Genomic DNA, 15,301 nt, shown 5'->3' on the forward strand with positions numbered 1-15,301 from the left:
ATATGGGCCTGTGATATTCTCACCTAAATCACTTTACACTTACGCATCAGACCTCCGAGAGACCAGAGCAATGGAGACCAGAGCAATGGCAGCAATACAGGTGCAGAGAGACAAGAGCAATGGAGACCAGAGCAATGGAGACCAGATCAATGGCCGCACTGCAGGTGCAGAAAGAAGAACTCAACTCAGTCCGTCGCACATCCAAAACGGTAGAAGATTTTTATTTCAGGAAACTGAAAACATGAACTGCTTGAATGTTTTGGGTGATATTTACAAATTGTGTACGTTTCTTCATTTCCTTTTTTAAATGGCCATGATCCTATCATGTTTACACACATCTATTTTACATAATTTAATTTACAACGTGTTGAAGAAGGGTTTTACAGTTTATACACCAAGTTACATGTAACATGAATTTACATCGAATGCTACATCAATTCAACCCTCACACACACACACGACGGTTTACATATATAACATACTGAGCGCATGGACTTCCTGTCCTCTCTCGATCACATGACCTCACACTTGTCGGCGGTCTTCTTGAGGTCGTCCACGGTGGCCTGGGCTTTGTCCTTCAGCTGGTCCAGGTCCATGTTCTGCAGGCTGGTCAGCTGACCCAGAACCGACTGCTTTTGCTCCTCCTCCTGGTTGTCCTCGGCGATCATCTTGGCCAGCTCCGTGGGCAGCGCCACGTCGTCTCCCGCCGCCTGGATCTGCGTGGCGTCCAGCTCGCTCTGGACACAGATGGGCACACAGGTGGGCACTACCATCACTACACTGGGCACCACCATCACTACACTGGCATCACTACACTGGGCACTAACCTCACTACACTACCATCACTACACTGGGCACTAACCTCACTACACTACCATCACTACACTGGGCACTAACCTCACTACACTACCATCACTACACTGGGCACTAACCTCACTACACTACCATCACTACACTGGGCACTAACCTCACTACACTACCATCACTACACTGGGCACTAACCTCACTACACTACCATCACTACACTGGGCACTAACCTCACTACACTACCATCACTACACTGGGCACTAACCTCACTACACTGGCATCACTACACTGGGCACTAACCTCACTACACTACCATCACTACACTGGGCACTAACCTCACTACACTACCATCACTACACTGGGCACTAACCTCACTACACTACCATCACTACACTGGGCACTAACCTCACTACACTACCATCACTACACTGGGCACTAACCTCACTACACTACCATCACTACACTGGGCACTAACCTCACTACACTACCATCACTACACTGGGCACTAACCTCACTACACTACCATCACTACACTGGGCACTAACCTCACTACACTACCATCACTACACTGGGCACTAACCTCACTACACTACCATCACTACACTGGGCACTAACCTCACTACACTACCATCACTACACTGGGCACTAACCTCACTACACTACCATCACTACACTGGGCACCACCATCACTACACTGGCATCACTACACTGGGCACTAACCTCACTACACTACCATCACTACACTGGGCACTAACCTCACTACACTACCATCACTACACTGGGCACTAACCTCACTACACTACCATCACTACACTGGGCACTAACCTCACTACACTACCATCACTACACTGGGCACTAACCTCACTACACTACCATCACTACACTGGGCACTAACCTCACTACACTACCATCACTACACTGGGCACTAACCTCACTACACTACCATCACTACACTGGGCACTAACCTCACTACACTACCATCACTACACTGGGCACTAACCTCACTACACTACCATCACTACACTGGGCACTAACCTCACTACACTACCATCACTACACTGGGCACTAACCTCACTACACTACCATCACTACACTGGGCACTAACCTCACTACACTACCATCACTACACTGGGCACTAACCTCACTACACTACCATCACTACACTGGGCACTAACCTCACTACACTACCATCACTACACTGGGCACTAACCTCACTACACTACCATCACTACACTGGGCACTACCATCACTACACTACCATCACTACACTGGGCACTACCATCACTACACTGGGCACCACCATCACTACACTGGGCACTACCATCACTACACTACCATCACTACACTGGCATCACTACACTGGAAACTACCATCACTACACTGGCATCACTACACTGGGCACTACCATCACTACCATCACTACACTACCATCACTACACTGGGCACTACCATCACTACACTGGGCACTACCATCACTACACTGGGCACTACCATCACTACACTACCATCACTACACTGGGCACTACCATCACTACCATCACTACACTACCATCACTACACTGGGCACTACCATCACTACACTGGCATCACTACACTGGGCACTGCCATCACTACACTGGGCACTAACATCACCACCATCACTACACTGGCATCACTACACTGGGCACTAACATCACTACACTGGGCACTAACACTAACATCACTACACTGGGCACTACACTGGGCACTGCCATCACTACACTGGGCACTACCATCACTACACTGGCATCACTACACTGGGCACTACCATCACTACACTGGGCACTACCATCACTACACTGGGCACTACCATCACTACACTGGCATCACTACACTGGGCACTACACTGGGCACTACCATCACTACACTGGGCACTACCATCACTACACTGGGCACTACCATCACTACACTGGCATCACTACACTGGGCACTACCATCACTACACTGGGCACCACCATCACTACACTGGGCACTACCATCACTACACTGGGCACCACCATCACTACACTGGGCACCACCATCACTACACTGGGCACTACCATCACTACACTGGGCACCACCATCACTACACTGGGCACCACCATCACTACACTGGGCACTACCATCACTACACTGGGCACCACCATCACCACCATCACTACACTGGGCACCAGAATCACTACACTGGGCACCACCATCACTACACTGGGCACTACCATCACTACACTGGGCACCACCATCACCACCATCACTACACTGGGCACCACCATCACTACACTGGGCACCACCATCACTACACTGGGCACTACCATCACTACACTGGGCACCACCATCACCACCATCACTACACTGGGCACCAGAATCACTACACTGGGCACCACCATCACTACACTGGGCACTACCATCACTACACTGGGCACCACCATCACCACCATCACTACACTGGGCACCACCATCACTACACTGGGCACTACCATCACTACACTGGGCACTACCATCACTACACTGGGCACTACCATCACCACCATCACTACACTGGGCACTACCATCACTACACTGGGCACTACCATCACTACACTGGGCACTACCATCACTACCATCACTACACTGGGCACTACCATCACTACCATCACTACACTGGGCACTACCATCACTACACTGGGCACTACCATCACTACCATCACTACACTGGGCACTACCATCACTACACTGGGCACTACCATCACTACACTGGGCACTACCATCACTACACTGGGCACCACCATCACTACACTGGGCACCACCATCACTACCATCACTACACTGGGCACCACCATCACTACCATCACTACCATCACTACACTGGGCACTACCATCACTACACTGGGCACTAACATCACTACACTGGGCACTACCATCACTACCATCACTACACTGGGCACCACCATCACTACACTGGGCACTAACACTAACATCACTACACTGGGCACTAACATCACTACACTGGGCACTACACTGGGCACCACTACACTGGGCACTACCATCTGGGCACTGGCATCACTACACTGGGCACTACCATCACTACACTGGCATTAGGGCCCTTGTAGGGCGTGGGGCGTTGGAGACATTAGGGCTCTTTGGCCAGCGTCCTCATTAGGGCCCTTTGGCCAGCGTCCTCATTAGGGCCCTTTGGCCAGCGACCTCATTAGGGCCCTTTGGCCAGCGACCTCATTAGGGCTCTTTGGCCAGCGACCTCATTAGGGCTCTTTGGCCAGCGACCTCATTAGGGCTCTTTGGCCAGCGACCTCATTAGGGCCCTTTGGCCAGCGTCCTCATTAGGGCTCTTTGGCCAGCGTCCTGATTAGGGCCCTTTGACCAGCGTCCTCATATAGGGCCCTTTGGCCAGCGTCCTCATTAGGACCCTTGTAGGACGTCGGGCGTTGGAGACATTAGGGCTCTTTGGCCAGCGTCCTCATTAGGGCCCTTTGGCCAGCGTCCTCGTTAGGGCCCTTTGGCCAGCGTCCTCATTAGGACCCTTGTAGGACGTGGGGTGTTGGAGACATTAGGGCCCTTTGGCCAGCGTCCTCATTATGGCCCTTGACGGGTGTGGGGTGTTGGAGAAGAGGTCAAATGTAGTGAATACCCACTGACTTAAAGAGACTGTGTAGAACTCCTAACAACTCTCCAGTACACTGCAGTAATCCATACATTTATATTTACACATTTATATTGAGCTATTGACATGTGTGGTGATGATGGTCCGAATTAAGACACATTGACACGTGTGGGATGAGATATTGGCATGTGTGCCAACAATGTCAAACCTTTGGCAGCCGGTACTTTTCTCTGAAGTGAGTTCGGATGGTGGCACGCTCGGCTTTCTTCTGGGCAAAACTGTCGTCTCTCTCCTGCCTGCAGGCACAGCACAGATAAATGATCTCACACACACACACACACACACACACACACACATACGCACATACAGTACAGTACACAACAACAATCGGGGACTATGCGGGCCCTTTAATGGTCAGGTGTTTGCCGTGGCAACGTTGTGAGTGGTGATCGGACACACCTTCTCCAATCGGACACACTCCCACTGACACACACACCTCCAATCGGACACACTCTTACTGACACACTGCCTGGAGTGTCCAAAGCAATCACACAGCTGCCACTTACAAATAAAACCCTGCAGACTCACATCAGAGCAACACCAGCATGCCTCTCACTCCCTCATTTCAGTGAACACACACACATACAGGCACGTGTGTGTGTGTGTGTGTGTGTGTGTGTGTGTGTGTGTGTGCTTGTACATGCACGCTCTCTCTTACACACACACACACACACACACACACACACACAGCTCAGTAGGAGTCAGATGGACCTTGTGTCCTGATGTGGGCTCAACGACAGTACACACACACACACACACACACACACACACACACACACACACACACACAGCTCAGTAGGAGTCAGATGGACCTTGTGTCCTGATGTGGGCTCAACGGCATTACACACACACACACACACACACACACACACACACACAGCTCAGTAGGAGTCAGATGGACCTTGTGTCCTGATGAGGGCTCAACGGCATTACACACACACACACACACACACACACACACACACACAGCTCAGTAGGAGTCAGATGGACCTTATGTCCTGATGTGGGCTCAACAACAGTACACACACACACACACACACACACACACACACAGCTCAGTAGGAGTCAGATGGACCTTGTGTCCTGATGTGGGCTCAACGACAGCACACACACACACACACACACACACACAGCTCAGTAGGAGTCAGATGGACCTTGTGTCCTGATGTGGGCTCAACGACAGTACACACACACACACACACACACACAGCTCAGTAGGAGTCAGGTGGACCTCGTGTCCTGATGAGGGCTCAACGGCATTACACACACACACACACATACACACACACACATACACAGCTCAGTAGGAGTCAGATGGACCTTGTGTCCTGATGTGGGCTCAACAACAGTACACACACATACACACACACACACACAGCTCAGTAGGAGTCAGATGGACCTTGTGTCCTGATGTGGGCTCAGTCTGCGCTAGGTTTCCTGCGGCAGGACACTGCTGGGTTTGTGAGACTCAGCATGTACAGCACAGAGGATCTTCTGAACATGGATCTTTAGGACAAGGTGACATAGCCCATCGATCCGAGCGCAGCGCTGGATAGGAATACCAGCGTTCCGGGGAGCAGCTCACGTTACACTGGGAAAGTTTTTTTTACACAGAAGGACAACATGGAAATAGAATCTGAAATGGACTAGAGAACAGCAGGGCGCGATGGCAGCGGTTATTCAGTTCAGAGCAGCACGGTGGGCAGACACAGTGATATGGCGCCGTTATCTCAGTCATGAGGATGAACTTGATGGAGTTTAGCACAGCCCATATGGAACCTACTATTAGACAGGATAGTGAATATGGCACACACACACACACACACACACACACACACACACACACACACACATTAATTTTTAGTTTCTACATCTGATGCCCATCAGGAGAAATCCTACGTGTTTCAAATGAGAGAGATCTCACAAACACACACACACACACACACACACACACAGTCGACTAAATCGAACAGCAAATGGTCTCACTTCTCCTCCGCCAGCTGCTCCTGGTACTGCTCGAACTCCTCCTGGGTCATGCCTTTGGCCGCGGCCTCAGACTTCTCTCCCTCCGGCTTCTCCTCCGCGATGCCCCCGGTGAGGTCCTTAAGCTGCCCGCCGATCATGTGCTTCACCATGAAAGCCATCGCGCCTTTCCGTATCGACCTAACTGGATAATTCTATCAGATGAACTTGAGAGAAGCCGTTTGTTCAAAACTCTATAAATAACGTTCCCTGCGTAAAAGGTGCTGTTAAGCAAGTTTTCCTGAACATTTGTGATTAATTGACATTATTGATTTTTGCTTAAATCGGTCTCCAATCAGAATGGTGATTTCAGATGATTTCAGCACCCGAACGCCGCGGATAGTTGCTCCTCGCAGTGGACCGTGGCGTGAGTGGCGCGCCGTGCTCCTTATATGCTTACATGAGGATGCGCACACACGCCAGCCCGTCATGCATCCCGCAACATCCAGCGACAGCACTATAAATATCATGCTCCTTAGTCCTTACACTACAATATTCCCATTCATTAACTTTCACTTACACACCCCACAGATGTGTGCGCAACTCGAGTGTGTTTAAACTGGAAAAGTCGGCATGAACGCGAGTGTGACTTTTAAAAGAAAGAAAAAACGAAAAAAAGAAATGCATGCTTACCTCTGGGGATCTATTTTTAGGTACCCTTATTTGAATTAGTATTTCATTTACTATATATTATTTGCTTGATTTACTACATGAAGACTTGATTTAAATATCTCGGAATGAGTACACTACGGTGTCCTGCAGCAAAATTGGTAAATGTGGCTTTAATGTCTCCGAGATGTTTTGCCGGAGAACAAACACGACTGGAAAATTTAAAAAGGGAGTGTAAATTTAGGGCACGTTTTGGAATGCCCAGCGCTTCCGGGTTTTTTCTAACTAGTCCTTAATGATGCGCCCTTGGACACGGAGACCTGAGTAGGCTATGCGAGTTGTAACCACGCGCCTCACACACACCGTTCTCCCCAGAGAACAGTCCAAACGTGCGCGTGTCCATTGGTGTGTGTGTGTGTGTGTGTGTGTGTGTGTGTGTGTGTGTGTGTGTGTGTGAGAGAGAGAGAAAAACAAATTAACAGAGAATGAGAGAGGTATTTTCGCCTCATGCTTGTTGCATGATAGCCTATCACTGTAGGTGTTTAGGGCAGTTTACTGTACGTTTCCAATAGAAAGCCATCATACCGTAATGTATACTCTCCCCATTGTTTGCTCCGTTTTCACGGTGTGGGCTGCCTACACAGTTGTGCGTGCGCGGCTCATCACTGGGCCAACTGAGTGCTCTTTTCATCCAGATGAAAGGCTGCTAGATGACGGCAGACATCGGTAATGAGCGGGATAATCAAGCCTATTGTTTTGCCTCTCCGTGAGCGCAGCGCAGCAGCGGTGATCTCCTTCCTGCTCCTCCGCCGCTGAGAAGCCCTCTCACCTCTCACCTGTCACCGGTCACCGGTCACCGCCGACCTCTCCCATCACAGCACAGCACATCCACATGCATTACGTAACAAACAAAATACCACAACCTTGATCCCAACGAGTGTCTTTAAAGATCAGTGTCTCTTGGGAGACTGCTCACGGAGGGGGTTGAACAACTCACTACTCTAAATAATGCTGGGTTATGTTTTCAACCTAAACGCTGGGTTGAGGCTGTTGGGTGTTGGGTTGTTTTACTACCCACCTGCGAGTCACACAGTGCTTGAATGTGTGTGTGTGTGTGTGTGTGTGTGTGTGTGTATGTGTCTGTGCAAAAGCCTGAGTGCCTGAGTTGCTCCTATGGACAGACAGGCATCATTTAGTATCCCTTGAGCGCACAGCATATGGGGCATTCATTGAGAGGAACGCACGTCGCTGATGGTATTTCCCCTTTGTGTTGACTGCCCCTCAGAAACGTCACAACCTAACCTCACACACACACACACACACAGAGAGAGAGAGAGAGAGAGAGAGAGAAAAGGCCTGTTATGGCCACTCATGATAACCCATTTGTTTGTGTGAGTGTTAATTTGCTTACAGATAAACAGAGAGAGCGCGAGCGAGCGAGATGTGTGCTCATAACAGCGTAAAGCAGCAGTACCTAAATGGATCAGCTCAGATGTGTGTGTCTTGTTAGTGCACATGGCCCAGTGTGCTGTGGTGTGGCGCACGTGTTGCGGTAACGTTGCAGTAACGTATATGTGAGGAGCACAAGGCCCCGGGGCTGCTGTTCGTGATGTACGGTTGGCCACACTCCAACAGAGGCTCCGTGACTCATGCAGCAGCAAGGAGGCCGAGTTACATCACATTCATATGGATGATCATCTTTATTAGATGAATGAGAACCTTTGGAGCGGTTTGCGTGTATCGGCCGGTCAGCGCTCGAGCATGAGGATGTGATTTGCGTGGACACTGGACAGGTCAGTGGGAGTGGCGTATACACCAGCTCCGTGATTTAGACATTCGCCTTCCCACATCCGCTTTCATCAGAGCACTTCCTGCGCACTGCAGACCGCACGTCCATCACAGAACAGGACAGATCCGGACGCAGGGCAGTCTGATCTCACAGGTCAGAGGTCGTCAGGCTGATCTCACAGGTCACAGGTCAGTCCGCTACTACGCAGGTCAGGCTGATCTCACAGGTCACAGGGCAGTCTGATCTCACAGGTCAGAGGTCACAGGGCAGTCTGATCTCACAGGTCAGAGGTCACAGGTCAGGCTGATCTCACAGGTCACAGGTCAGGCTGATCTCACAGGTCAGAGGTCACAGGTCAGGCTGATCTCACAGGTCAGAGGTCAGGCTGATCTCACAGGTCAGAGGTCACAGGTCAGGCTGATCTCACAGGTCAGAGGTCAGTCCGCTACTACGCAGGTCAGTCTGCTCCACACGCTGCCATACGTATCTCAGCTTCTCATATCGCACCACTGGACAGAACATTATTACCACAACACCAGCTCAGTGTATCTGCCCCAGCATACTGTATCTGCACCAACACACTGTATCTGCCCCAGCATACTGTATCTGCCCCAATATATCTGCCCCAGCATACTGTATCTGCCCCAACATATTTGCCCCAATATATCTGCCCCAACATACTGTATCTGCCCCAGCATACTCTATCTGCCCCAGCATACTCTATCTGCCCCAACATACTGTATCTGCCCCAACATATTTGCCCCAATATATCTGCCCCAACATAGTGTATCTGCCCCAGCATACTGTATCTGCCCCAACATATCTGCCCCAGCATGCTGTATCTGCCCCAACATATTTGCCCCAATATATCTGCCCCAACATACTGTATCTGCCCCAATATATCTGCCCCAGTATGCTGTATCTGCCCCAATATATCTGCCCCATACTGTATCTGCCCCAATATATCTACCCCATACTGTATCTGCCCCATACTGAATCTGCCCCAGCATACTGTATTTGCCCCAATATATCTACCCCAACATACTGTATTTGCCCCAATATATCTACCCCATACTGTATCTGCCCCAATATATCTACCCCATACTGTATCTGCCCCAATATAACTACCCCATACTGTATCTGCCCCATACTGTATCTGCCCCAGCATACTGTATCTGCCCCATTATATCTACCCCAACATACTGTATCTTCCCCAATATATCTACCCCAGCATACTGTATCTTCCCCAATATATCTACCCCAACATACTGTATCTGCCCCAATATATCTACCCCATACTGTATCTTCCCCATACTGTATCTGCCCCAGCATACTGTATCTGCCCCATGTGGTCAGTAGATAATGGAGAGCTGCTCCAGCTGGCGGGGGCTTGCTGCCCTCTCTCATTATGATCCAACTCTGAGTTGCTTCTGTTCATCTTGACTGCGTCCATATATATATATATATATACAGTATATACTGTATATATATAGATATATATATAGATATATATATATGCACTGCGTCCAGCTTTCTCCAAATGGAACCAGTTCTGCCAGTCAGCCTGTTAGCGAGTGTCATTAGGCTACGGTTCAACTCACTAATAGTTAAATAAGGTTATTACGATTACACTCACTAGTAAATAAATAAGGGTTATAAGCAGAGGAATGTCAGAAGAGGAGATGGTGGGAGGCAGTGTGTGTGTGTGTGTGTGTGTGTGTGTGTGTGTGTGTGTGTAGGTGTGTGTGTGTGTGTGTGTGTGTAGGTGTGTGTGTGTGTGTGTGTGTGTGTGTGTGTGTGTGTGTGTATGGTGAGGGGGGGGGTGTATTGTGGCTCTGTAAATATCAGGAGGGCAGACTGGGATCACGCAGGACAGGCCGCCGGTCTTTGGGGCGCAGGACTGCTGGGAGCACTGCACACGCACACACACACACACACACACACACACACACACTCACACACTCACACAGGTAATTGAAAAATAGGCTTTGAAGGAACACTTCACCATTTTTTCATATTAAATTATGTTATTCCCTTAGACGAGTTGATACTACATACCTCTCACGTTTCAATGCGTGCACTCACTGGCTGTGGCGCGCGGCGCTACTTTGATAGCACTTTGATAGCCCAATGCATTCATTAGGATCCAAACAGAGATGAAGTTAGAAGCGACCAAACACCTCCATGTTTTCCCAGACCACACAGAAGCGACCAAACACCTCCATGTTTTCGCTATTACAACACAGTTTTATGCCAACAGGAGTGCTGTTGGCATGAGAGTTAGCAGACAGTTTTTTAGCTCGACCCCCGATTCGAGGTGCTGCTGTTCGCAGGATCGAGTCCGGGCGTGTGCAGGGTTGAACCGCGCTGATTCAACACAATGCTGATAGCACAGGCATCACATCTTCTTGGACACCTAAATAACGGGTTGACTTTGCTAGCAAGTTCATCCATTACATTTTCCAATACAATAAAGAGTTTCATATTAAAGTAACTTTCTAGTTTTACATGGGCCGTACCACCTGACATGTAAACCTGACAAGTCAAACTATGAAGGCTATTTTTTGTCAATATTTGAAAGAGATTTACAAATGTCACTCATCAGTAGAGGTCACTTGGGGTCCTCTTGATGGTCCTGTTTACTTGTTTCCCTCTTCAATTCAAATTCAATTTCCATGAATGCGGTTGCATTGCCCTGACATTTCAGATATGCACATTTCCGGACAAAAGTTTTTAATTTTTCCAAACAATTTAAGAGCAATTAAACATTTGAGAGATCTTTAACATAAAATTGAGCCCCCATATTTATTTTTTAATTTCCTTACCTTTTCAATTCTATATTTAATACTTTTTACATAGTGTTAATTACATAGTGTTGTGCCATAGTGTTGTGCCAGCTGACATTGTGAGGGTTTGAGATGACAAAACATAAAATGTATATAATTTTTATGATAAACAGAACATGTTCAAATGATGCAGATTTAATACAATTACGCTGGTTATGAATCATTTGAAATTATTTAAACCAAAGTAATGGACTTAGACATTAAAATCTGCACGTCACATCATTGACCCACATACACATACGCATACACACACATACATACATACATACATACATACATACATACACACATACTGTACATACATAAATGCCCACACATCCACACACACACATCACTACTTCCCATCTGTCCCTACATATTACAGCTACACACACACACACACACACACACACACACACACACACACACACAGACACACACACACACACACACACACACACACACACACACACACACACACAGACAACTGCCCAATCTGTCTCTACATATTACAGCTATACACACACACACACACACACACACACACACACTACTGCCCAAATCTGTCTCTATACATTACAGCTGTATACACAGACTCAGAACACACACACACACACACACACACACACACACACACACACACCATACATGTACATGTACCAGATCAGTGGGAGGAGGGGAAGGAATAGAAGAGGATGAGAAAGAAAAGTGGAGGAGGAGAAGATGAGTAGGAATAGAAGAGAGGAGAGGAGGAAAGGAAAGGAGAGGAGGAGAGAGGAGATGAGAGAGGAAAGGAGGAGAGAGGAAAGGAGAGGAGAAAAGAGGAGGAGAGAGGAGAGGAAAGGAAAGGAGAGGAGAGGAGGAGGGAGGAAAGGAAAGGAGAAAAGAGGAGGAAAGAGGAGAGGAGAGGAGAGGAGAGGTGAGGAGGAGAGAAGAAAGGAAAGGAAGAGAAAAAGAAGAGAGGCAGAAGAAAGAGAAGAGAGGAGAGGAGTTAACCCTGCCTGCCCTGGTGTGCGCGAATGCCTGTGTGTGTTTGTGCGTGTGACTGAGATCTCGAGTGGCACTGACTGCACTGCCCCTAGGCTGGACAGTGTGTGTGTGTGTGTGTGTGTGTGTGTGTGTGTGTGTGTGTGTGGGGGGGGGGGGGGGGTCTTCTGTAAGGGCGGGGGTTCCAAACGGCTGTGAGGAGACGTGTTCCACACAGAGGGAGGAGGGGCACATGGAGGGATCGTCAGCTGATCATGTTCCAAAACAAAAGAGATGGAGGAGGAAGGGGTCTGTTTTAATGTGTGGGACTTCTACAGAGGGCAGGGTGGAGGAGGAGGAGGAGGAGGGGTTCTGTTTTAATGTGTGGGACTTCTACAGAGGGCAGGGTGGAGGAGGAGGAGGAGGAGGGGTTCTGTTTTAATGTGTGGGACCTCTACAGAGGGCAGGGTGGAGGAGGAGGAGGGTGGAGCTACAGAAGGAGGGTGGTGTCTGTGGAGGAGGAAGGTGGAGCTACAGAAGGAGGGTGGTGTCTTCTACAGAGGGCAGGGTGGAGGAAGGTGGAGCTACAGAAGGAGGGTGGTGTCTTCTACTGAGGGCAGGGTGGAGGAGGAGGGCGGAGCTACAGAAGGAGGGTGGTGTCTTCTACTGAGGGCAGGGTGGAGGAGGAGGGCGGAGCTACAGTCGCCCTTCAGGCCTCGCCAACCGTGCAGATTAGCATGTAGAGGCAGCACCCACACACACCCACACACACGTACTCACAGACATGCACGCACACACACGTGCACACACACACACACACACACACACACACACACACACACATATGCACACACACATATGCACACCCACACACACACGTACTCACACACACGCACTCACACACACAGACGTGCACACACACACGCACACACACACACACACAGACGCACACACAGACGCACACACACACGTACACACACACACACACACACACACACACACACACACGTATACAAGCATACACAATCTATGTCTCGATCTATTTGTTGCATTGAGCAGAAAAACAAATAGAGTGTCTGATTTCTTTGGTGTTTCATATTTCAGTGCAGTCGAGGTGTTAAAAATACCCAGCGGAGGCAGACAGACGTATACGATTGCATTTGGGTCTCTTATCTCAGAAACGCACACCAGTAGCTGAGGAAGTGAGCTGATAATGCTTTCTCAGATTCATACACAAGTTTAAATGTGCACACACAGCACAAACATTTCAGTCTTTCAACCCTCTGTTTAAAGAACTGATAGCATCAGAATGCTAGAAGAGAGAGAGGGAGGAGTAAAGAGAGAGAGAGAGGGGGGGGGGGGGGGGTAAAGAGAGAAAGAGCACTTTTGGGAAAGGATCTCAGCACCAGTTGGCAGTGGGCACACTGTGTCACAGTGAGAGAAGGTGTTCCCATGATGCACTGCACTCCCATGAGCCTCTGCTCTGCATCTCTCCTGCTTATTCTGATTGCTTTGTGTGCGCACAAATGTTTTTGTGACAAATTGAAATGTTGCATGATTGTCTCTGTGTGTGCGTGTCTTAGTTTGAGTATGTTTTGTTCATGTTGTTTTACTGTTTTAGGATTCTGTTATTTTATGTTCTGATGTTTTCTAGACTTATATTCTGCTTTGGAGAGAGAGAGAGAAAGAGACAGAAAGTGTCAGAGAGAGAAAGAGAGAAAGACACTACAGTGTAAGGAGAGAGAGAAAGAGAGACTACAGTGTAAGGAGAGAGAAAGAGAGAGAGAGAGAATGAAAGAATGGATAGATACAGAATGGAGAGGAGAAAAAAGAGGCACAAGTACAGAGGGAGAGAGGAGGAAAAAAGAGAGAGCAAGAGAAGAGAGATAGAGAGCAGGAAGAGAGAGATGAGAGAGCTGGAGAGAAACAGTAAGTGCAAAAGGGAGATAGACAGTGAAGAGATAGGAAGAGAAAGAGATAGAGCGTGAGTGAGAGAGAGAGAGAGAGGGACAGAGGAAGCGGAAGACAGGAGTGCTGACATGGCCGTGTGTGATGGTGTGTGTCAGGTGGAGAGAATGCCCTGCTCTGCTGATACACACCTGGATGATGCCAATGTCAACGCCATTCACCTCACTGCTGTTGGAACAGCACAGCACAGCGGAACAGTCCAACGGCGTCATGAGCGTCCACTCCCCAGACACAGTAGCCTCTCAGCTGCCCTCTGGCACATGGGACCTTTCCATGCGGACCTGCAGAGCAAAGTCAAATGTGCAAGCAGGTGCATCTGGGTTCACCAAACAAAGCAGTCAGCCTCTCACTGAACACACATCTGGGTTCACCAGACAAAGCAGTCAGCCTCTCACTGAATACACATCTGGCAAAGCAGTCAGCCTCTCACTGAATACACATCTGGGTTCACCAGGCCAAGCAGTCAGCCTCTCACTGAACACACATCTGGGTTCACCAGGCCAAACAGTCAGCCTCTCACTGAACACAGCTATCATCACACTAAACAAATAAATGGTCATCATCACTTGAGCACAACACTGAACACATGGCTATCACTTTAGCATCACACAAAATAAATGGCTATCCTTTTAGCACTGAAAAAGTGGCTATCACTTTAGCATC

At 48.8% G+C, this 15,301-nt stretch overlaps 1 protein-coding gene across 2 annotated transcripts; it reads right to left on the reverse strand.

Moving 5' to 3' along the window:
* Positions 1–269: 269 nt before the first annotated feature.
* cplx3a (complexin 3a) lies at positions 270–7,879 on the reverse strand. 2 transcript variants are annotated; one of them, XM_062548240.1, is made up of 4 exons: positions 7,676–7,879; positions 6,446–6,626; positions 4,608–4,695; positions 270–737 (listed from the first exon to the last, which is right to left on the reverse strand). In XM_062548240.1, the coding sequence occupies exons 1-4, from the start codon at positions 7,779–7,781 to the stop codon at positions 513–515; spliced, it is 600 nt and encodes a 199-aa protein (XP_062404224.1). In that variant the 5' UTR covers positions 7,782–7,879; the 3' UTR covers positions 270–512. The 2 variants fall into 2 exon arrangements, with proteins under 2 accessions (XP_062404224.1, XP_062404226.1); XM_062548242.1 differs by lacking the exon at positions 7,676–7,879 and having other exon boundaries at positions 6,446–6,632.
* Positions 7,880–15,301: the final 7,422 nt, after the last annotated feature.

This window comes from Sardina pilchardus, chromosome 10 (assembly GCF_963854185.1).
Source record: "Sardina pilchardus chromosome 10, fSarPil1.1, whole genome shotgun sequence".
NCBI classification, from domain to species: domain Eukaryota; kingdom Metazoa; phylum Chordata; class Actinopteri; order Clupeiformes; family Clupeidae; genus Sardina; species Sardina pilchardus.